Source organism: Ornithodoros turicata, chromosome 1 (genome assembly GCF_037126465.1).
Source record: "Ornithodoros turicata isolate Travis chromosome 1, ASM3712646v1, whole genome shotgun sequence".
In the NCBI taxonomy this organism is placed as follows: Eukaryota; Metazoa; Arthropoda; class Arachnida; order Ixodida; family Argasidae; genus Ornithodoros; species Ornithodoros turicata.
In genome coordinates this window covers 26,848,398-26,871,050 of record NC_088201.1, presented here as the reverse complement: position 1 = coordinate 26,871,050, position 22,653 = coordinate 26,848,398, and the positions used below count along the sequence as shown (strand labels likewise).

The 22,653-nt window shown below is 41.4% G+C and overlaps 1 protein-coding gene across 1 annotated transcript; it reads left to right on the top strand.

The window, feature by feature from the left end:
- The first annotated feature begins 41 nt into the window (after positions 1-41).
- LOC135377737 (DNA replication licensing factor mcm4-A-like) lies at positions 42-21,987 on the top strand. The gene is made up of 20 exons (XM_064610380.1): positions 42-123; positions 440-511; positions 1,908-1,943; positions 4,382-4,405; positions 7,920-8,066; positions 8,925-9,006; positions 12,608-12,689; positions 12,782-13,000; positions 13,985-14,219; positions 14,289-14,531; positions 14,760-14,844; positions 14,910-15,056; positions 15,214-15,305; positions 15,389-15,491; positions 15,594-15,770; positions 15,926-16,019; positions 16,126-16,398; positions 17,422-17,663; positions 18,816-19,029; positions 21,198-21,987. The coding sequence occupies exons 2-20, from the start codon at positions 451-453 to the stop codon at positions 21,294-21,296; spliced, it is 2,655 nt and encodes an 884-aa protein (XP_064466450.1). The 5' UTR covers positions 42-123; positions 440-450; the 3' UTR covers positions 21,297-21,987.
- Positions 21,988-22,653: the final 666 nt, after the last annotated feature.

Genomic DNA, 22,653 nt, shown 5'->3' with positions numbered 1-22,653 from the left:
ATCAACTCACTTTATTATTGCGCTTAATACGTCACAAGTCATGTGATTTAAAAGGCGGGAAATATTCCCGCCAAAGTTGTGCCGCTCTACACGAAGTGACGACTGAAGACTGTTGCTGCTATTGTGAGTATGTTCGTCGATATATCTACAAATATAGTTATAAATACTGGTGTATGAAGCGGAAGGTGTTATGCGACAGATCACGAACACTGTCGCTTTTGTGTGTTGTTTGCATATTTTCTGCTTGCACAGTTGAATAGATCCTTGAATGTGCATCTCTTTGTCAGGCCGTAAAAGTGCCCATTTGCTGGAAACAAAGATATTTCAGATACACTCACAACTTGATGTTGGCCTTGTACATGAAATGAGTACTATCTACTGTGTACACCTTTGAAGTTCCCAGCAGTTTGTTCAGTGAAGTTTATTCGTGATATTTCAGAACGCACACCAATGTCTTCTCCGGCAAGATCTACGCGGAGCACTCGCAGTTCAAGCAGGGAGCCGCGAACACGTATGGCATTAGAGATGTTTATATTAGAATTGATGAAAGCATGAGCAAGATGCGCATATGGAATATATGTTTGATATGGGCAAGACAAAGCGTGTGATTATGAAATATTATGAAAAATTTCAAAGGTAGTGTTACTTTCTGAAGGGGATATTTTCCTGTTTGTTATGCGCAATTCTTCAGTGTGGCAGTGCGAACTGTAGTGTTCATCAGGCAGTGATGGGGAGTGCTCAAAGTACCAAGTACTCGGGTAGTGCATTCTACCTCTTCACAGCTTGTATACTTTAAGAACTTCTCTTCTGTACTTTTCTGGCGATAACTCGCAGACGATAACTGGTAATACATAGTCAAAAATTTGAAATTCTAAAAAAAGAAAAGAAAAAAAAAACATCTCCCTGAAAGGGGTATTTTTGAACAGGATGCATCGTTCTGTTAAAAAAATGGCAGGGATTTTTCCCAGAACTTCAAAAACAGTCTGATGCGAATGCATTTTGCATTAATGCACATGGCAGTAGCCAGCTGATATGCCAAACAGAGTTCTAAAATCCCCTTGGACGAAAATCTTGGGTGAATCCCTGGTTGACAAAAAGGGCTTTGTGAGGTATTTGCAAGGGGGAAATTTGTCATAAAAATTTGGAGTGTAGTCACGCTTGTCTGCGCCATGGTGAAGAACACACAGGAAAACATGGACATATGCTTGCACTTTTTGTCTGCACCAGTATTCATAAAGAGGAAATGTTGCTAGTGCTACATAGATGAACGCAAAAAGTGCATGAGCCTTTACCTATGTATTCAGCCACTTTCAATGGAGCCCGTCACTGAGGGAAACCATATGTAAACATTCATTCAGTTTCTTTCCAGATCTTTTTGTTGAGGATGTTCTCAAAGATGGAAATTAATTTTATGATTTTTCTGCACCACATAGAGAAACAATATTTTGGCAGAATACAATGTCAGATACGTAGTTACAGTGGTGTAAATTTCGTTTGATTCTGAAGGCATGCAGTGCTTTACCCAGAATTTCGTGCCTGGGGGTGTGTCGGGCTCTGCAGGGGGAGTGTGATGTCACAACATGCAGGCTACTCCCACGTATTTTTATGCTTTTCAACAAAATGTTGTGTAATATCACAAAATTTAAGGGGGTGTCTCCCAGATTTTGGTGGGGTGTGGGGGGGGTCTGGATAAATCACTGCAAGTAGCCTCAAAAATTTTTTTTAAAAATAATTCATGTGGCATCACTTTTGCTGCATCTAGATATGCTAGCTTTTGCATACCCAATTGAAGCTGATATGAAACTGTTAACATTAACTGGTGAAGTGTCAAAGCAAATAAGTTACTTTGTTTCCTTTTTTTTTTTTTTTTCTTGATAGTGGTAATATTTGCCTTCGTTAATTTTCAGCATCAAGGAGAACATCAAGAAGTGCCCATAATACCCGTAAGTGCTTTTTCAACTGTCTGCCAAGAACAGACAACATTAATGTTGTCTAATGTGTCTCTATAGGCATTGGTAGCATAATCTTTCGCGACCATGAGATTAATTGTGCAACAAACATTACTGTGATGTTGTGCATATAAGTTATAAGTCAGCTTTGTTGCGAGTTTTAGGAAGTTGCGCTCTATTTGGAAAGTTCACAGGGTATAAAGTTTAATGGGGAATGTTGCTCTTAAAATTAAAATCTTTATTTCTTAAGGTATCTTTATGAAACTTTACAGTCATATGTATTTTGACATGCTGATCTCAAATCTGACTTCAGATTTTAGATATCTCCATTCACAAAAAAGGTTACATGATATTGAAGTTTAAATTAATAGGTCCTACTGCAACAGAAATTTAAGTCACAAAAACATTCTGAAAATAGGGTGTTCGTACAGCTGTAAGGTTATTGCAGGGGGTGATGCTATTTTCTTTTCTTCACATAGAAAATTTTTAGTGGCAAGAACACAACTTGCAATGGTTAAAATAGGTGACATAATTATGTCCTTATGCTAAGCACAGCAAATCACGCACTGAATTCAACAATAAAAGTAGCATCACCCCCCGGAGGATTTATTCACGAACATAACGGTACCAGTCTCATCAGAATCAGTCAAGTACAGACCGAGAAAGATGAGACATAGCGGGAGTGATTGGCTCAAAAACGCAAACTTAGAAATCTACACTCGAAGGTTACGTGCAACAGGCGCACAAAACATGACATAGCTCCGCCTACGTAGGAGCCACGACTGAAAATGTAGTGGCAAATGAAAGCTGTCGAATCACGCTTTCAGTTGCAACCAACAAGGTGGCTACGCGTTACATTGTTCGGTGCAAGAAGAGCTCAAAGTTAGTGTGTCTGGAGTGTGGTACCGTCAAGCGGACAGATAGCTTATATATATAGCTTATACATGTATTGACATTTTGGGGTCGAATTTTTGCAAAATACTTCATGAATTGATAGATCAGATAACCAACATTGCAATAAAAATGTTTTTGAAAAATTGAGTTTCTAACCATTTTAAGAGCCACATCCCCCCTTAATGTGTGATCAGGATTACTTGTCTGTTTTCATTTGAGAATTTGAGAACAATCCAAAATTTTCTGCATGACATGAGCTTTGTCTGATCCAAGAACTGCAAGGCAAAAAAAAAAAAAATTGTTCAGTATAAATCAGAAGCATCATAAGAAGATAAATGCAATCGGCGTTTGTATTCAATAATTGCAACCATTCCACCTTTGATGGTTAATGAAGGGCATTTGACTTCTTTTCTGAGACATTCTGCATGAGCAGGTAGACATGTCTCTACACGGTATCTGCCAACTATGGAGACAATTTCATGAAACAGGGAAGTTCTTTTATTTTTTTCAATTACAATAAATGGCAGTATATTCTAGGTCGAGTGGGCTATCGTATGGCTGCACTAGCAAGCTCCTGGGGTGTTGTCCTCATCAACTGGGAGTGAGGGCAAAAGCTGCCGCCTTTTCGCTTCAAAGGCATTTCGCATTTAAAGTGACGGGCCCATTCCACTGTAGTCAATTTCGAAACTATAGTGTCATTTTATTCCTCCTGGACCACGATATCGCAAATCCCACGTGAAATAGTTGCGTAGTTTGACTGTTACTCGATGGAATGCATGACAAGAGCAGACGCCGAATGTTTAGAGTGTTCTGGAGTTCCCTCTCTGGAAAAACGAGAAAACGCCACTCCCTAAGAATCAATGAGGGAGCATCCTTGAGAAAAGGAATGCTGCGGGAGTCTCGCAGAGTGGACGGTGCCTTTCCTCCTCTGAGCGCCGCCCTCTCACTCCTCAGCTTAGGGAGTGATGTCACGCCGCCGGGGCTTCTGCAGCCCTGGAGGCAGCGCTGATCTTTAAAATTTGTTTGTTTCATATCTAAGTTCTTTTCGGACGAAAAACATTAGCCGGGTGGATTGTCATCCGGTGCCGAATAGAGTGGTATTGGTTTCATAGATTGGTTTCGAGATACAACCGTCCCATTAAGGGCAAGGGGTAAAGCACGTTTCTGACGGAGTGCCAAAAATGACCTCCAAATCTGCCATGTTTGTGGGTGTCATTCCTTGAGATATATTGTCTTGATTCTTTTTCTGAAAGTGGCAATAGAGCCAGTGCACCAAGAGGAACAGATGTTGTCTTTGTGTCAAACTTTTGTTATTCATAATTAAAATGTTTATTAGTTAAAATTAATCAGGACAATGCCCCAGGGGGTTGTGTGGCTATATTTGAGATCCCACCTTGACCTAGAGTATATTGCCATTGATTGCAATTGAAAAAGGACATTTCCTTAGTTTATAAAATTGTGTCCATGGTTAGCGTGGATGCATTATATTTATATTTCTTGCGTGTGATTCACTAATGTGTGTGAATCTATATTTGCAGCTTCAAGGAGTGCACGCAACACTCGTAAGTACCACTTGAGCATATGTCAGCCATAGCAACCTGGTAGTACTGCCTGTAATTATAAAAATCTGTTACTAACACACTGCATTCATACTGCTTCATCAAAGCCTGACAAATGGCCCCAAGTCTCCACACGTGCAAGACTGGTTTTGTCAGCAATTTTTCTCATGCTGAATATAATGAGAATAGGTAGCAGTTTAGGATGGTCTAGATTTGTGAAAAAGTCAAAACAATGTTAAGTTGTTGAAGTAACCCTGTTAAGTCAGTTATTTGAACTTATAGAAATCAGTACTTCGCATGCCACACTGACATATTATATTGAGATTAGGAAGCAGGGTAGCATACTTTTCTACATTTTTGCAGGTAGCTCTATAGCTTCTTCGCATGACAGATGGTTTAAACTGAGGCAGCAGTAGTCTGCTTTATGGGGGGCAGTTCAAATGGGCTTCATGTGTTTCAGAAATAGTCGAGACTGTAGAACACAGTATTGAGATTTGATGTATAACAGCAATGATATAATGGTAGTATAAAGACGTAGTGACTGATGAATTGTTATGACCATTAGTGCACTGTAACGTAGTCAAAGTTACCAGTAGTTCATTCAGACCACTTAAACCATCCAGTGCTGGCTACAGACTGTCCTGATGTCCTTCTCCCCCTCTTCCTCTTCACCTCGGTGCCACTTCTTTCTTTTCCGCCACCTGACGGGTACGCGGCAACACACTTCCGCCACATGCACTGTTTCGGTACAGTGGAGAGTTATTCGGACTCACTTGGACACAGAGTTTGACAATTTACTTAATACATTCATGGGAGCCAGTTATGTAAAATAACACAGAAAATTTGGACTGTTCTGTGCTTATTCCAGGAAAAAATTGTTTAGCTTTTAGCATGCTTCATTTTATAAGGTCACTGACAGTGATTTGCTGGAAGCATCATTTTCGATATCTCTCAGAGGTCTGCCAACTGCTACACAACCAGAGAGTGAATGATTTGATGTTTTTGGCACAACAGTGAGAATGGCTAGTAGCATTGGCTAGCTACTCAAAGTAGAGTAACACAGTAACTGAATGCATTCATGCAATAATTGCCTGAATAACAAAATCTTGAACACAGTTGAAAGGGAAGTGGCAAGTGCCAAGTGGCAGCAAATGCCAAGAGCATGTACCAGATGATGAGAAACAAGTCATTCAGAATGATACTTGTGGGTAAATTGTGTTCTGTATCTGCCATCCAGGTATGGATAGCAAATTCCATATGATTGGATAAAAACCAAATGGTAGCAGGTCGGTTTCTGGCAGTGCAAATCTGAGGACGAGTTTTCTGGTTTAGTATGTTATGAATAAGCAGGATATGGTTGTATTTTCCCAAGTTTTGCATTCATGTTGGTATATAACTGTAAATCTATTTCTGAATGCACTCTTCTCATACAAGAAGTATGTACCTCCATTTTGCCTCTTGGCATTCCTACTTGATTGTGTACTCGTTTATTTTAGGGTGAATCCATTGATGCCTATTGTGCAATGTGCAAAAAAAAAAAGAACATGAATGATTTCTTTGTAGCAAGTTGCATTCTTATATCGATGCTCGCTGTAACAACCTTGGCAGATTTTCTGAAAACGTTAAAGTGCCCCTAGGGACTGAGTCTTCAGAATCCTACCAATTTTATGCCATCGCCATCCATATGTCTCGCACTGTATTCTCAGAGATTATTGTTTCTCTATGTGAAGCGGAAGTATCATAAAATTAATTTCTAGTTTTGAGAAGTATGACATCATAGGGTGCACAATCTGCAATGCGTCTGGCAACATTACACCCTGAAGGTCTGTTTCTGTCTCTACGTCGCAGCTGCTGGCATACTTCCAATGTGGAGATGCTCAGGCTGGGAGAGACACCACCACCTGTCAAAGAATCTGGAACCATGAAGTTTTGGGGGTTCTTTTGAAATTCGTGAAAGTGCATAGTGAGGGTATCTACCAACCTAAAAAACTGGGAATTCTTAAGGAATTGTGATGTGACTGGAAAAGTCAAGGGATTATCAGGCAAGTTGCCAAAAAGCAGCAGAAGTCAGAAAATCGCAATAAAGTGCCATGAACCGTTGTAACACAAAATGTTGGTGGAACATTGTTGCCCACAAACGTTGTCAAAACGTGGTTAATGTCTTTTTGAAGCCGCATCCTAGTAACGTTACATGCCAACATTGCCACAATGTTTAAATTAGCTTTGCAACGTTGGTGCAATGGTACTGCCACATAATGACAACATGGTTTCAACGTTGTTCCAATGTTGCTGCAATGTTACTGCCCTAAATTTTGCTGTCATCAACCAATAGCCTCTATTTGCAAACAGGATGGAGCCTATACTAAATGCGAAGTGTTGAGGGGCATGCTCATTAAGTGTAGCAGTGTGTACAACGTTTGCAACGGTGACCAGGATGCGTCCTTGAAGTTAGCCCGTGCATCCGAAAGAGTCAAGTGTACTCAACGTTTTTGACATCCCTCCCAGTCATATGCTGTGTTTTTAATTCAAGCTTTCATTTCTTATGTGATTACCTACTGTTTGGTTGTTATCCAGTGTGATGTTGCTGGAAAGTCAATACACAACGTTCAGGAAACGTAGAGCCACAATGTTCCTTCAACGTTGCTCTACAATGTTTCATGAACATTGGTGAATGCTACGTAACGTTGGTCCATTTCTGACAATGCTCCAGGAACGTTCGGCCGCAACGTTGCTCAAATGTTGACCTTCCGTGTTGCTTTAACTTTGCTGAATATCAAGTAATGTTGGTCCACTTTTGATAATGTTGCAGGAACGTTGCAAAATGTTGATAAACGTTGCCCCACATTGGACAACATTCGCAACGTTGCTGCAACGTCGAGGCCACAATATGTGCTACTGGGGAAGATGCGTTGCGAATTGCGAGTGCCGATCAGTGCGGTTGAGCGGCCACGCTGCAGCCGAGTAACGTGTCGCCGATACGACAAGCTCAGAGGTAGAAAAGTAGGGCAGCCTCACGAATAAGTGACCTTCAACTAAAAAAAGACTGTCATAGATGAGGCACAGTACGAGGTCTCCCTACTGCGGGAAAAAAAAATAAAAACAGTAAGGAGAAACTTGTTTGTATTCTGTTTGTTCAAATTTAATAAATGATCTGTTTTATGAGTAATCTGTATCAAAATGTAGGAGCAGGCACGAAGTTCCCTTTTGGTTTGGTCAGGGAATTTGCTTGAAGTAGTCAGTGAAAATCTGGAAAAGTCGGGAAATTTGAAGGCTACTATTTGGTACACACCCTGATAGTGTTCACTGGTGGCATTTAAGTTCGTCGTGGCAAAAGAAATGGTGGAAGTTGTAAACAATGTGAGGTCACCTCTGTCCCAAAATTCTTATCACTGTTACATGTGAGGGTGGGTGCACTTCATGGGTGCACTTCATGGGTGCACTTCATGGGTGCACTTCATTTAGGTCGGTGGTGGTTGAGATGACATGCACATTCTAATTTCATGATGTGGTTTATCAGCATCCAGGAGGTCCCGCGACGATGCCCGGAGTCCTAGCAGTAGACGCGGGGAGGCGTCAACATCTGAATTGGCTCCTCTGCCTTCATCACCTCTTGATGGTCCTAATGAGATTCCACCATCCAGTCCATACCCTAGAAACTTGACAGGTAGGAAACCCGCTAAGCACGTGGTAGTCCGTTTTTGTTGGCAATCACTTTCGACAAAGACTGTCAAGATTTAGTGTGTTTGTTTCATGTTTTCCAATTTTTTGCTTCATAGAACTGACAAATTGCAGCTGAAGGTACCCACTGCGTTGTTTACTTAAGAATAAAGTATTTTTACGAGGAAGTAAAGGAGAGCCTCACTTTATCTTTTTGTGATCGCCCAAAGAGGACCAAGTGTAACACCATTTGTTCCTGCATTTTTCTTCTTTTCATGTGCGTTGTTAATAGCTACTAGGTAGAACAGCTTCAAGGAAGTTAAAGGATTTGCAACATTTGGTCCTTCGTTATGCCAGAGCCAGATAAATGTAAAATACAATTATTTTCATGGATGTGAACGTGCATTTCAAGATTTGCAACAAAGGGCGTCATAGAGGCGTAGAAACTCTGCACTGCAATTACCTAAACTAATCTGGCTCTGACATCACGGCAGGAGTCTCCGCCTTTGTGGCAGCAAGCGAGAGATCACGTGTGTATGACTGCCAATGGACCTTGATGTACACGCATGTTCAATGGTTTGTTTGTATATATTTATTTATTCAAGATACCCCATAGGTCAAGAGACATTACATGGGGGAGTGGAATTACATAACCAGTTGGTAACAATTTGCAACATATGACGCATAGAAAAATGAGTAGAAGAATGATGATTCCTTGCTCAATACACTGGTGTGTAATACAATGTGTGCATGATGTCGTGAACCACACGTCTCAAAGTGTCGAAAACCCTTTAACAACCATGTTTTTCTCTTTTAGGTTGCAAAATACTCTATATTTCAATATTCTATACCTTTCCTTTTCCAGTGTTCAATGAGCTCGACCTCAGCTCTCCGCTGCATTATGGAACACCTAGCTCTGCCAACACAGGGACACCACGATCAAACATGTAAGATCTCCAGTCTTACAACACTCTATGTGATCCTAAGTGCTCCTTCACTCATTTTCACTATCGAAATGTTTTCTTCCTGTGTTTTGAAATCTAGCCCAATGAACTTCCTGAAATAATGCAATCATGAGGTGTGCGCGGGGTCGGTTATACCCGCGGATCCGCAGGGATACCCGCACTACATTGTCCAAATAGAATGTTTTGAAATCCACGTGGATAAAGTGCGAATAAAACCTCTGCGGTTCACACGGATATCCACATTTTATCCGTAAATATTTCTGACCGAAAATCAGGAGGGCCTAGGTTCGAGTCCTGGCGTCAGCACGTTTTTCATGGGTTATTTGAATTCATTGGTTCATGGGCTTATGTGTTTGTGTCGTCCATGGCTGCCTGCTTCAGCGTTCTCGTTGCAAGCAGTAGTATTTTTGTCGACGTTGCCCAGTGGAGCCACAGTTGACATCAGTAGAATCTCAAACCTCGTTAATATGACACTTGTTAATTTGACATCTTATGACACTCTATGACCATTTTGCTCCGGAACCATTCTCTCGTGTAAATCCTCCTCTTTAATATGACATTTCGCTTATCTGACAATTAGAGTTTTTTGCACAAATGGGGGGGGTGAACACGTGCATTCTTCCCTCGATGTTGTGACCACTGTCGGTTCAATGATTGGTCTTCGTTGGTTGAATGAGCAATATCATTGGAAAAACTGCAGATAGAAAATCTAACTAAGCAAACACTTTTATTGGATTTTGTTTGTAAATATGAACTGTTAGATGTCCTTCACAATGTCTCTTGTTTTGCAATAAATCATAGCACAGCCTTGTGTTATGCATAGGGCTTTCTTTTATGTGTGTGATATACTGTTCATTAACATGACAGTTTGCGTTAGGATCAATATCTGCGGTAACGGCCGTTTTCATATTAACGGTGGTCGACTGTGATCCAGAAAGGTGTCATCTTTTGCACTGCTGTGCCTTTAACAGCATTTTTCAGGACAATTATGGATGACATGATGTTCCTGAGTGGGTTGCAGGCTGAAAACTGAAAACGTTCGTATGATAACGTTTTCGTCATCCACGTGGTTGCGGATACGGGTACACCTCTGTCAACTAGTGCGGATGCGGTCGCAGATCTTACGTGCACAAGTACAGTGTGGATGTGGACACTGTCAATGTTATCCGCGCTCACCTCTAATCATGACACACTGCAAAGAGCATTGCAGCAATTGAACGAATTGAATGCTTACTTGCCTTTAGTTTATGAAGCCACTTGCTGTCATTGTTTAAAAATGTTTAAACATGGCAAAGTGGGTGCAATGCCAATTGGCATAGGATTTAAAGAGGATAAATAAAGATCTGCGTTACTATGGATGTCAACTAACAAGAGTCTTTCGAGAATTGCCTGCAGAATCGAAGTACGTATAAGTAGTAGAGCTCTACATTCTTAAGAAACACGTTTCGTAACACTTTTCACACATTAAATGGTTTCTTAAAACACGTTTAAACGTGTTCTGTTAGATATACATTTAACAGCACATATACGTATTTAAACGTTTTCCCAGGGTACGTTTAAACATTTTCGTTTGCATCAACGTACAGCGGCACGTATACGTATATAACATTTTCCTAAAAGACGTTTAATCGTTTTCTTTTAACATAATCGTTTTTAATCGTTTTCTTTCCTCCTCTAAACACTCTAGCTTACTTTCCTTGAAAGATAGTGCAGGGTATCATTAAAGTGACATGTTACTTTGTCCCGCTCATTTCTGACCGTCTTATGTTTAATAAAGAACAGTCACAGTGCAGGGCGCATTTTATTCCGTTTCTTGGTGGGTGTTATCCTTTTCTCCATCCCAATTTGTTCATAACTGGAGGTGTACGGCTCTTTGTGGGAATTCGCGTCAGCGCATCGTGTCACAAAAGTCGTCCTCATCCCTTTTTTTCCCACTCTGGCGCAAGAATGGTACCATTCGGGACAGTGATTGGTTCTTCTTCGAATTGGTTCTGGTGAACGCGTAATTGGCAGATGCTCTGGTTTTAGAGTGCAATGGTGGGAACCAGTAGGAAGGAGCAGGTTTCATGCTTCAGGCTAAAGTAGTCGCACAAGGTGACAATCTTCCGCGTTGGCCTTTTCACCAAAATACTACTTGCGTAAAGAAGATAAATATGCAATTTTTCGTATAAACTACCCAAAAGATTCAAATGTCATCACCATTACGAGCTCGACATGTTTAAAACTATAGTGAAACATGTCGGTTCATAATGAAATGAACGACGAAAATGAACACAAATAGGCGATGGATGGATGGATGGATGCAATAAAAAGAAAAACAAATAGGGTTGCTTAAAAGCGAAATATGAACTGAAGTAATAAGCTACTTATAAGACAGTGAGAAACTGGCGTAACTGATGGGAACCATGGATGCGCCAGGCATAACGGGGACAACTTCTGTCTCTGTCCCCATAATGCCTGGTGCGTCCATGTTTCCCATGAATAAAGATAAGAAGTTGTTTAAATAGCTATCCGTTTCGAAAGGCGTTGCGTTTCGTATTAACAAGGCGTTTAAACGACCTTGACATAACGTTCAACCTCTTCATCTTAACAAAGCGCTTAAACGTTTCGTATTAACGACACGTTTTAAACGAAAATCGGAAAAACGTGTTAGACCCCGAGCCCTAATAAGTAGCAATTTTTGTGAGGAACGAATTCTCTCGAAATTTGCGAGCACTCTTTTTTTCGCAAATTTGAAGTTCCACGAAATACTAGAACCAATGACGGAGCAATGCGAGAAAGAAATCTGTAATAAATAAGGCCCTAGACATTGAGGTAACTGATGTATGCATTTCATTGCACTATTGCACTACATTGCCTCATAAAGTGTTCAGTTCTTCTCTATTGCAAGTGGAGACAGTAGTCTAGCCTTCATGAATACTGCGTGGATGTCAGTGTCCTGTGATTCCAGTTCCTTGTAAGCCTGCATCATCCAGCCAGTTGGATGGGTTTAAGCATGGTGCCACTCAGAGCGGCCTTTGCAAAAGTTACAGGATCACTATCATGTGCCAATCGTACCTGCTCCATGTACCAGATACCAGCTGAGTAAGGGCCCCTTAATCGCAGCTCTGAGTCAGACTCAAACGGAAGACAAATAGAGCAGGTTACTTCCCAGTTAATATACCTTTTGTTAATTTCTTCCCGGGACTTCAACGTGGAGAGCTCCTAAGACGCCTGGTGCAGGGTTGAAAATCGCAGTACTGCAAATTATTGTCTGATCCTGGCTATTCACAAATTTGCGAATTATTGAGCCCGCAAATTTAACCACTTATAGAGTATGTCGCCAGTCGAGATTACGATTTTCAGAACTTGCAAAGGATTGGGAAGTTCTGTTTTAGGCACCACATTATGCTCAAAATCTGACTCAAGAAAGTCTTTAAAAGTTTAGCATCCAGTTGGCTGATGGAACAGCATATGTGAGCTATGACAGGAAGTGGTGGATGATACTCAAGTAAAACATAAAATATATTCTAGTAGTTATTGGACTGTACGATAGTGCTGTACCTGCCACAGAAATCTAAAGCACAATGTTTTGTCTTTTCAGTCGTGGAACTCCAATACGTCATCGGTCGGACATCCGTAATGATCGTAGAATGCGCCAGGTTACAATTGGCAACAGTGATGGGGTGCGTTGTGAGTTTGGAAACAAAGTGCTTGGTGTTTTTCAAAAATTACCTTTCTCATATATAAAAAAAAATGCAACACTTGTTGCTTTCAGGAAGTGATGGATGCAACAACAACAGCTCCTGCTGTAGGAACCAGCGATTCCGGCGCTGGACCTCAGCTAGTGATCTGGGGCACCGATGTGGTTGTCAGTCACTGCAAAGACCGCTTCAAACAGTTCCTGCGTACCTTCGTAGAATCTGATGTAGAATCAGACGAACGCATGGATGGCATTGACTTAGAGCAGCCTTTGTACTTGCAAAAGCTAGAGGAGGTAAGCAACTATTTTCTCTCTCTCTCTCCCTCTCTCTTTTTTTTCCCTCTAAAGTTAAATGTGTAAGGTCAAAGCACCACATAGGAAAAATGTTGTGCATGGTGACTTTTCATAGAGCGCTTGATGAATGAAGCAGGGTTTTGAGCAATGCTGAATGTTGCTTCTTTGCTCCTTCAAGAAAATACTCATAGGAAAATGTAAGTGCGGTAGCCTGTCTCCTACGCATACACTGCAATGCGGAGAGGTGGCTCCAGAACTTCGGCCTTCACTCATTTAGTGAGACTCTGAACCCCCATTGCGCGATGGAAGTATGATGGGGAAGGAATTCCTCTTGTCCCTCAAGGCAGCGATTCAAGGGCGCCAACCACGGAACCGGTGTCGGCCAGTCGAGCCACAAAGGACGACCGAGGTTTGGCTAGAGCCAGCGCGAGTCTGCTGGGCAGTTTTGGCTCGAAAGTCTGAGTAGATGGTCGGATTACATCCCTCATCGGTTGAGCGGACGAACCTTACTACTTCCGCAGCCTCTACTCCGACTCTTGGTAGCGCCGATATTGCCATGTCGCGTAACACATGATTTTGCCATGCGTGTACAATAAACTTGTACGTCCTTTGCTACCGAACAGGTCGTCCTCTGGTTAATGCATCCCTGCTGCGGAGAGCATGGCGCGGGAAACTGTGTGAATGGGCTGGGAAACATGGCGAGCAACTTATTACTGAAAATATAGATTATTTAAATTGTATTTGGGTACAAGTGTTGCATGTAAACACATCATATGATCACACGACCCTGGTAACTGTATTCTGTATGAGCAAAATTTTGTTAGCACTAAATGGGGGACCAAATATTAGTGGAACAGACTGTTGACCTGGCTTCTTTGTTTGTGCACATGTGTGAACATAAATATTGTGAGAGGATTGTTCTCACAACAATGTTTGAACCTCCTTCCATAATTTTTTTTTTAAAATTATTATTATTATTATTAGGTGTATACTCTGGAAGAGCCATTCCTCAACGTTAACTGCGCTCACATTCGCCACTTTGATGCTGATCTCTACCGTCAGCTGAAATGCTACCCACAGGAAGTCATCCCAACTTTTGACATGGCTGCCAACGAAATGTTTTTTGAGAAGTTCCCTGATGCCCAGTTGCCACATCAGATTCAAGTTCGACCCTTCAATGCTGAGAAGACTCAGAACATGAGATCACTGAACCCAGAGGGTAATGGTGTTTCGGGAGACGCTTTCAGCAGTAGTAGTGATATTTGAAGTATCTTTTTTCTCTTTTAAGATATCGATCAGCTGGTAACTATCTGTGGAATGGTAATCCGGACATCCAACGTAATTCCCGAGATGCGTGAGGCTTTCTTTCGCTGCTCAGTGTGCTCCTTTACCCAAACCGTGGAGATGGATCGGGGTCGGATTGCCGAGCCAGTTACTTGTCGTCACTGTTCTACAAAGCACTCATCTGCTCTTGTGCACAACCGTTCCCAATTCTCTGACAAACAAATGATGAAGCTGCAAGAGGCACCAGGTAATGGGATGACATTGCAGTTTGTTTTATATATCGCTCAATGACTTTGTGAGTCTAGCTTCATGTAAGTTGCTGCGAACAGGTGTATCTCTTCAGGAGGTTGTGTTAGTCATGTTGAACAGGAGCATGTTATAAGACCTTTACATCCAGGAGGTGTAGTAACGTGTTCGTTGCATAGCGAGATGACCTTGCACACACATGCTTGTACATAATTGTACATATTTTCAGAGGACATGCCAGCTGGTCAGACACCTCACACTGTTGTAATTTATGCTCACAATGACCTCGTTGATGCTGTACAACCTGGAGATCGGTAAGAGGTGTTAACTCTTGCATTTAACGTGCCTTCACTCTGTTTATACTCTTGTCACTCAATAGTATCACCATAACCGGAATATATCGTGCATCAGCTGTTCGAGTCAACCCACGCCAACGCAATGTTAGAGCAGTCTACAAGACTCATATTGATGCTGTTCATTTCCGTAAACTGGATACAAAGAGGCTTCATGAAGAATCGGAAGATGCGTAAGTTTGTGGGATTGTGTTAGTGTGCATAGTGGTTCTGTTATGCATTTCTAATGTGTGTGGCTGTGCAAGGGAAAATTCATATATTACCTGATCAGATTTTTTAAACTTGATATCCTGGCTGAGTGTTTCTGCTGATCTGCCTCCTTCTTTATAGTAAAGACTGTCACTTCACGCCTGAAAGGATTGAAGAGCTGAAGCGACTGTCAACATTGCCAGATATTTATGAGCGTCTGGCTCATGCTTTAGGTAATCTTTAAATGGGGAAGCCTTTCAAACTGTGATGACAGACATTGTAAAATGCTCATTACATTTACTTATGTTTGATGTAGCTCCTAGCATCTATGAGAATGAAGACATCAAGAAGGGCATCTTGCTTCAGCTATTTGGTGGCACCAGAAAAGAATTCAACAACACAGGACGGGGCAAATTTAGGTAGCTGATGGATTCATTTTGGTAGCAGTTCTGCAAGACAGATCAAGCAGATGTAAGTGTAACACAGCTAACAGAAGTGTTTTTTTTTTTTTAACTTGGCAGGGCAGAGATAAACATCCTGTTGTGTGGAGATCCTGGTACAAGCAAGTCCCAGTTACTCCAGTATGTCCACAATCTGGTTCCCAGGGGGCAGTACACCTCTGGCAAGGGCTCAAGTGCTGTTGGTCTCACAGCTTACATTACCAAGGACCCAGAGACCAGGCAACTCGTCTTGCAGACGTCAGTATATTGCTGCAATTCATTTTGGCATTCTCAGTTTTGTTTAACAGCTTCTTTAGTCGTAAAACATAATTTACTTTCACTGACCATAAGTAATTCTTAATGGTTTTTATTCTCTGCTGAATTTGTTTCTAATGGAATCATTCATGTTTCAGTGGTGCACTTGTATTGAGTGACAATGGCATCTGCTGTATTGATGAGTTTGATAAAATGAGTGACTCAACGCGTTCTATTTTGCATGAAGTCATGGTGAGCATCCAGTTTTTTATGTATAGGATATATATCTTGAGTATAAATTGTGACCACAGCTCTAAACGTATTGTCTCGCTGACAATGTCTTTTTAAATGTCTCCAGGAACAGCAAACTCTCTCGATTGCCAAGGCAGGTATTATCTGCCAGCTGAATGCTAGAACTTCCATATTAGCTGCAGCCAATCCAGTTGAGTCACAGTGGAATACCAACAAAACCATCATTGAAAACATCCAACTGCCACACACACTGCTCTCCAGATTTGATCTCATTTTCTTAATGCTCGATCCTCAAGATGAAACTTATGATCGGAGGTTGGCCCGTCATCTTGTCTCCCTGTACTACCGAAATGAGAAAGAAATGGAAGAGGAACAGCTGGTAAGAAGAGAGCACCATACAAGGTGTCCCAGCTAAATGTGAACATATTATTTAAAAATATATCTGACTTTTTCCGAGATGAAATCAATTGCAGTATAGCATGTGCTGAAGGGCACTCCCTAGGAGGGCATTAGCGGATTCCTAAGGCAATGTCTTAATTAACTTTCAATAATTAACTTTTTAATTATGAAAGCTACGAAGTTGTTCCAATGAGAACATCTGATCTCTTCGGTCACCTGATACCAAAGCTGTTTTCAGAACAAAAATTCGTTCGATAGATCGTGCGCAAAAAGTTCGTGAAGGAACACCATTTTTTTCTTTATTTTGTTCATTGCGCATCTTCGAAGACACGTCTTTCCTTCGCCCCAGTGTGAGAGAGTGAAAGAGCACAGTGCCGCCTCATGCGTCGAAGATGAGATTTAACTTGCGGAAACAAAATAAATGTATCGGGTGACTCTATCGCAACTGCCCTTATCTTGGGTTGCATTTTCTGTTTTCTTTTAATCTTTTTCCAGGACACAATAGGCAATAGTGTGCTCTTTCATCCTCTCGTATTGGGGGTGAACGAAAGACACGTCTATAGAGATGTGCAATGAACAAAATAAGAAAAAAATGGTGTTCCTCCAGGAATTTTTTTAGAACGATCTATCGAACGGATTTTTGTTCTGAAAACGGCTTTGGTATCAGGTGACCGAAGAGATCAGATGTTCTCATTGGAACAACTTTGTCGCTTTTATAATTAGAAGGTTAGAAAATTAATTGCCGCTAATTAATTGACAAGGGGCAATGAAAAAAATATTTTTGGATAGACCACACAACTGCCAAGCACGTACAGTTGGTTCCATTTGTGTAGAGTACTCCATTTTTTTCTTTAGCCCCTGGCCCTTTTTCGGTGGGACACCCTGTATATAGTTTGCACAGGTTTCCTCAACTTTTCCCTCACAAAAAATTTGTGAATAGCCATTTTCTTTTGAGCACAGTTTTTTATGAGGGTTCTCATCTGTTGTACCATTACTTATGCAGGAGTTGGGTCTGATGAAGGACTATATTGCCTATGCTAGGACATACGTGCACCCGCAAATGAACGAAGAGGCAGGGCAAGCTTTGATCCAAGCCTACGTAGATATGCGACGCATGGGCAGTGGGAAAGGACAAGTTTCTGCATTCCCACGTCAGCTAGAGTCCCTCATCCGATTGTCAGAGGCTCATGCCAAAGTTAGACTCTCCAGTGTTGTTGAGATGGTTGATGTGGAGGAAGCTAAGAGGTGAGCTATAGGTCATCACCTCCAAACGTGTAAAAATGCTGGCTATACCATATGCAAGGTGATGAAAGTATGCGAAAACCTTTTATCATATCTGGGAAAGTGTTATGATGTTGGTCTTTTCGTGAACAGCACAGGAATGTTTTGTAGAATGTTTGTTGTCTTCTTCGGTAAACCGTCTTATTGTGGGCAATGAAAAGATTAGTAGTAGTTGAGTGTTTAGTAACCACTCGCTTTACCATGAGGCGATGGCATCAACAAAGATTGGTGGCCAATTTGGAAGTCACCGCACCCCATCCGGAGATGGCACAACTTCCAGTAACAAGGTTTGCAACTAGTCATAACATTAACCCCCCGGGTTGGGGACCACTTCAGGGTGGAGTAGTAAAATGGAACTCATGTGGAACTCTGCATGCGATCCTTAATGTGCTGTCATCTGCTACACGGACATTACAACTGCTGGCCATGAAGTTGGCGTGCTGATGCCAAGCAGGACGGCCACACCGTTGTAGTGCAGTCCTGCTAGCGGGCCAAATTCCCATTGTACATCTTGTTCTTAAAAACTGCTCCTAAGGGAGCACATCCCGAGGAGGCTACAAGTAATTGGAGTGTTACACACTTACCCTTGTGTTACACTTTTGTGTGGTTTTTTGTTGTTGTTTTTTTAATTGAATGCTGTATCTTAACAATGAGGTGACACCTCATGATTGTTAAGTAACCAGCTGAGACTAATACATAAATGCACAAACAGAACACAGCCTCCAATGCCACTCAGACTTCTTGATCACTGGTCAAGTGTGCTAACCATTACATCATGCATACACGACCTGCCTCTCCCTCTCCCGTCTCTCTTAAGCATGCATGCATACACGAGGCAGGGGTCCTTTCGTGAACAAGGTGAGAAGTGATTGGCTGAGGTTGCAACGATTACCAGTATAGTTACGAATGGCTGCTAACACTTCGATACTTTTCTTTCTTTCTTTTTCTTCATTTGTGGTTATAGCTGTATGTTTTTTCTTGGTGGTTCTCTGTATTCTATGTAGATTTTTAACAAGCACATAGTACAATTGCTGTATGATTCAGTTCCTACAGTTGATTGTATAGTTTGATTGAGGCGCACCTCTGTTAACAAATTTTTATCAACACCTTTGACAGGCTTCACAGAGAAGCTCTCAAGCAGTCCGCGACAGATCCTGCATCAGGAAAGATTGATATCTCCATCCTGACAACTGGCATGAGTGCCAGTTCACGCAGGAGGAGGGCTGAAATAACGCAGGCTCTCAGAAAAATGCTAGGAGCTCGTGGAAAGGCACAGCAGAGCTTTGCCTACCAAAAGGTTTTCTCTGACCTCAAGGAGCAGTCAGATGCTGTAAGTAACTCAGTCATGACATTCAACGTCTCTATCGTCCTGGCTGTCACGCTGGAAGAATAACTGTGCTGTGTTCATACAGTATGAGCTCAAGCTAGTAATTGCTAAGTAGTTTTTTTTTTACTTGTGTGGATAATGACATCTTTAGGTAACAGAATATGAAAACAGGCATACCTTGCTTATCCAGGCATCTCAGTTCCCCCTCTTACTGTCTCAATAGACTATAGTTGTGTTCAGCCTAAGAATGGCATCTCCTGTGCTGAAGTAGAACTTTATAATATATTGTTATTACGTTTACGTTATGTTATGAAAATAACCTTTATCAAAAGTGAATATGGCCCGAAGAAATTCTACATACAACATTTCAGACACCATGCTGGCTTCTGGTGGTTAAATACAGGGAGAAAATGAGGGACCCTCAACGTTGTTCTTAGCTTGACCATGACTTAGATAACTGAATGAAGTGCAGAGAAGCAGATAGCGCTAGCAACCTGACTCATGTATCGTAGCTGGGGAGTGTTCTATGGCACTCTCTATAATGCGCCTCTCTCATGCATGCGCGCATGCACACTTTTACTTAGTCTACAGCCATGTAACGCAGTAGACCGTACGCATAATAAACAACTTGAAACAGCATGATTTTTGTATTTTTTACATGTCAGCAGCCATCCCATATGGTGATATGTATTTTGTGTTTCAAATTGAGCATCATCTGTGAAACCTATATGAAGGTTTGAAGGTAACTTTGCAGCATGCTCTTATGGTAGGCTATACAATTTTATAGAACAATAATTTGCACCCAAAAAATGTTCACCCTGAAGAAAGTCGCTGGTGTGAAAGCTTCAAATTTTGAAATTTTCAGTCTCCTTCAGGTTTTTCTTTTTTTCCACTCCAGTATATACGAGGCATAAATATGCAAGTTCTGAATTTGTTGTCCAGAAAAAGTAACCTAAAGAATTCTTTCGTTCAGGCTTTGGTTCAAAAGCTCTGTTAAATGTTGCTCAGTTTAAATGAATTGTCAGTTTTAAATATTTGCACATCTATGATGCATCTCAGAGTATTACATTAATTTACTTCCAGTGAGGTTCAGTTTGTGGTGTCATATTTGTCCCACCTATTTAGGAACGATTAGTGCTGCACATGTAGATGAGGTGGGCATTACAAAAATTAGTTCTTTGCTATGCGCTGCTGATCCATATGAGCTACAGTGAACCCGCATTAGCGTGACCCCCTTGTTAATCTGATGTGCTCGCTTTATGGCCGTTTTTCTTGGGAACCATTTTGCCGCAGTGTAAATCCACCTCGTTAGTACGACAATTGCTTATCCAACAATGACCGAGATTTCTGTCACGAGTAGGGTCAAACACGTATATGATATTATCCTCTCGTTATTATGGCCGCAGCACTTTAGCATCAGACTAGCCCCAAGGAGAGGTTACCACGTACCTAGGCAGAGGGCAACACGTGTTAAAGTAGGCCAACAAGGTTTGGGATGACTCCTGATGTTGTTGACCTTGGGATTACGCATAGCGCTTTTCGAACCGCTGAAGTGCTTAAAAGGCAGTGACCACAGGGCCAGGTCACACAGTGCTGCTGACATGCACAGTGCTTTCAGAGAGTGACACATTGGGTCTGCCCAGAGGTCGCCCGATAACGCTGTGGTTCAGTGAATGGGGTGCCTGATGGTGAGCTGAGTGGGCCGGCACATGTCACTGCGAAGGAGGCAAGCGAAGCACTAAAAGTTGCACTGTTATTCTTTGAACAATAGGACATTTATAACGAGTGCGCAGTTGATGGTGCTATTGTCCATTTACAAAACTTGATTACTGATAATTGCTCCAACTAGACATTGGTAACAGACTTTTTCAGAAAATAAATCGTCATAAATACGTCGGCTTTTATTCTGCGTAGCGGTCTGTCCGGAGGTTGTATTTCTTGTTAGTATGACAATTCGCTTTATGACCAAAATATACGTGAACGGCAGTGGTCATGTTAACGTGGGTTGGGTATATGGTGGGTATATTGGGTGGGTGTGTATTTTATAGCTTTTAGAATGTACCACCAAACAGCCCGGTTTTTATCGCTTTTTAACCTACGGGTCTATTGAGTATGAGGGTATATGGTTTCAAAACAATGGCAAAGAAATAACACTCGCTATCTCTCTTTAGATGATTACCCGAGACATGTTTGAAGATGCCCTCAAAGACCTACAAGATGACGGATTCCTTGTCATTGTTGGCAGGAGCTCCATTCGGTTGTGTTCCTAGCTGCTTCAACTTTTGCTCTGTTTGTGCACTTGCTACTGCTTTATTCCTTTGCCACCGCTACATCTTTTTTAGTACTTGTTTACTGTTGTTTCATGGAAAAAAAAATTTAATTCACTGTCGTGTCTTTGTTGAATATTGTATAAAGTATTTTTACGTTTGTCATAAATAAATCATGGTGTGGAATCATACAGTCTATATCCACTATACAACAAAAAGGCCTTGTAGTATCCGGTCTGTATTCAGAAACTACTCAAGGGGACTTTTGAGCAGTTTCTCAATATACGCATGGTACTACTAAAAATGATTGAGCCTATTTTGTATGGCGTCAAATGAACCCATGGTAGAGGACCGAGGGGACGATCAAATGAACGCAGTGAAATGTTTTTCCCGGCTGCCTTGTTGTTGCTTTTTTTTTTTTTTTTTCAAGCCTAAGGCTTGAAAAAACCTCATCAACCATGTGTGGTATCTGTGTCAGTATTCTTCAAATTAATCTGACTTGTGCCTTCCATTCACTGTGTGACTGTCAATTCACTGTGTGACTGTCAATTCACTGTGTGACTGTCACTTACATGATGGTTATACATCTTTCCCAGGTCTGCAACCTCTTTTGAAGGTGTATTGCATCATACGGTCTGATTACGGTTTTTCTTGTATAGAAATTTACAAAATAAAAAGTACTTTTCCTCTCAAATTTTCATTTCTTCCTCTCCTTTGTACACATTTGTATACATAACTGCAGGCTGAGGTATTTGGGGAAAACCCACAAAAAACAAATACATTTTGCATTTCTGAGGATGTATGTTTAGATTCCCATCCACAACCACTGATATGGTAGTAGGAATGGGAATGAAACTGATGCATCCTGTGTGGGAAGTGCTGAGCAAAGGGCCAATACTAGCACCTGCATTGCGTAGCTCCATCAATAACCAGCAGCTCATGCATATTCAGTAATTTCGTAGCCTCGGAAGAAAATAGAGGAACACCTTCACATTTCAACCATCCCCATAAACATCATTACACTTAACATGTCTCTTTGCAAGTCCTCTGAAGATGGTGGTTGTGCGACACCCCTGAAAGTAATGCTCAACAGCTTCTTTCAGCTCATCATTGGGAAATTGGTGCCCTCGTAGATGCTTCTTGAAATGGTGGGCAGGGCAAATGTTTGGAGAATGGGAAGGGTGATTGGAAACATAAGTGCTACTTTCCTGTGTAATGTGTGTGAGGCATTGTCATGAAATGGAACAGAACTTTTCGATCCAATTTACCCCAGTATTTTTCTGTAATAGTCTTGCGCAATCAAACAAGTACTTGGTTGTACTTGCAAAAATGCAGTGCAATACCTACTATCCTCATCCCA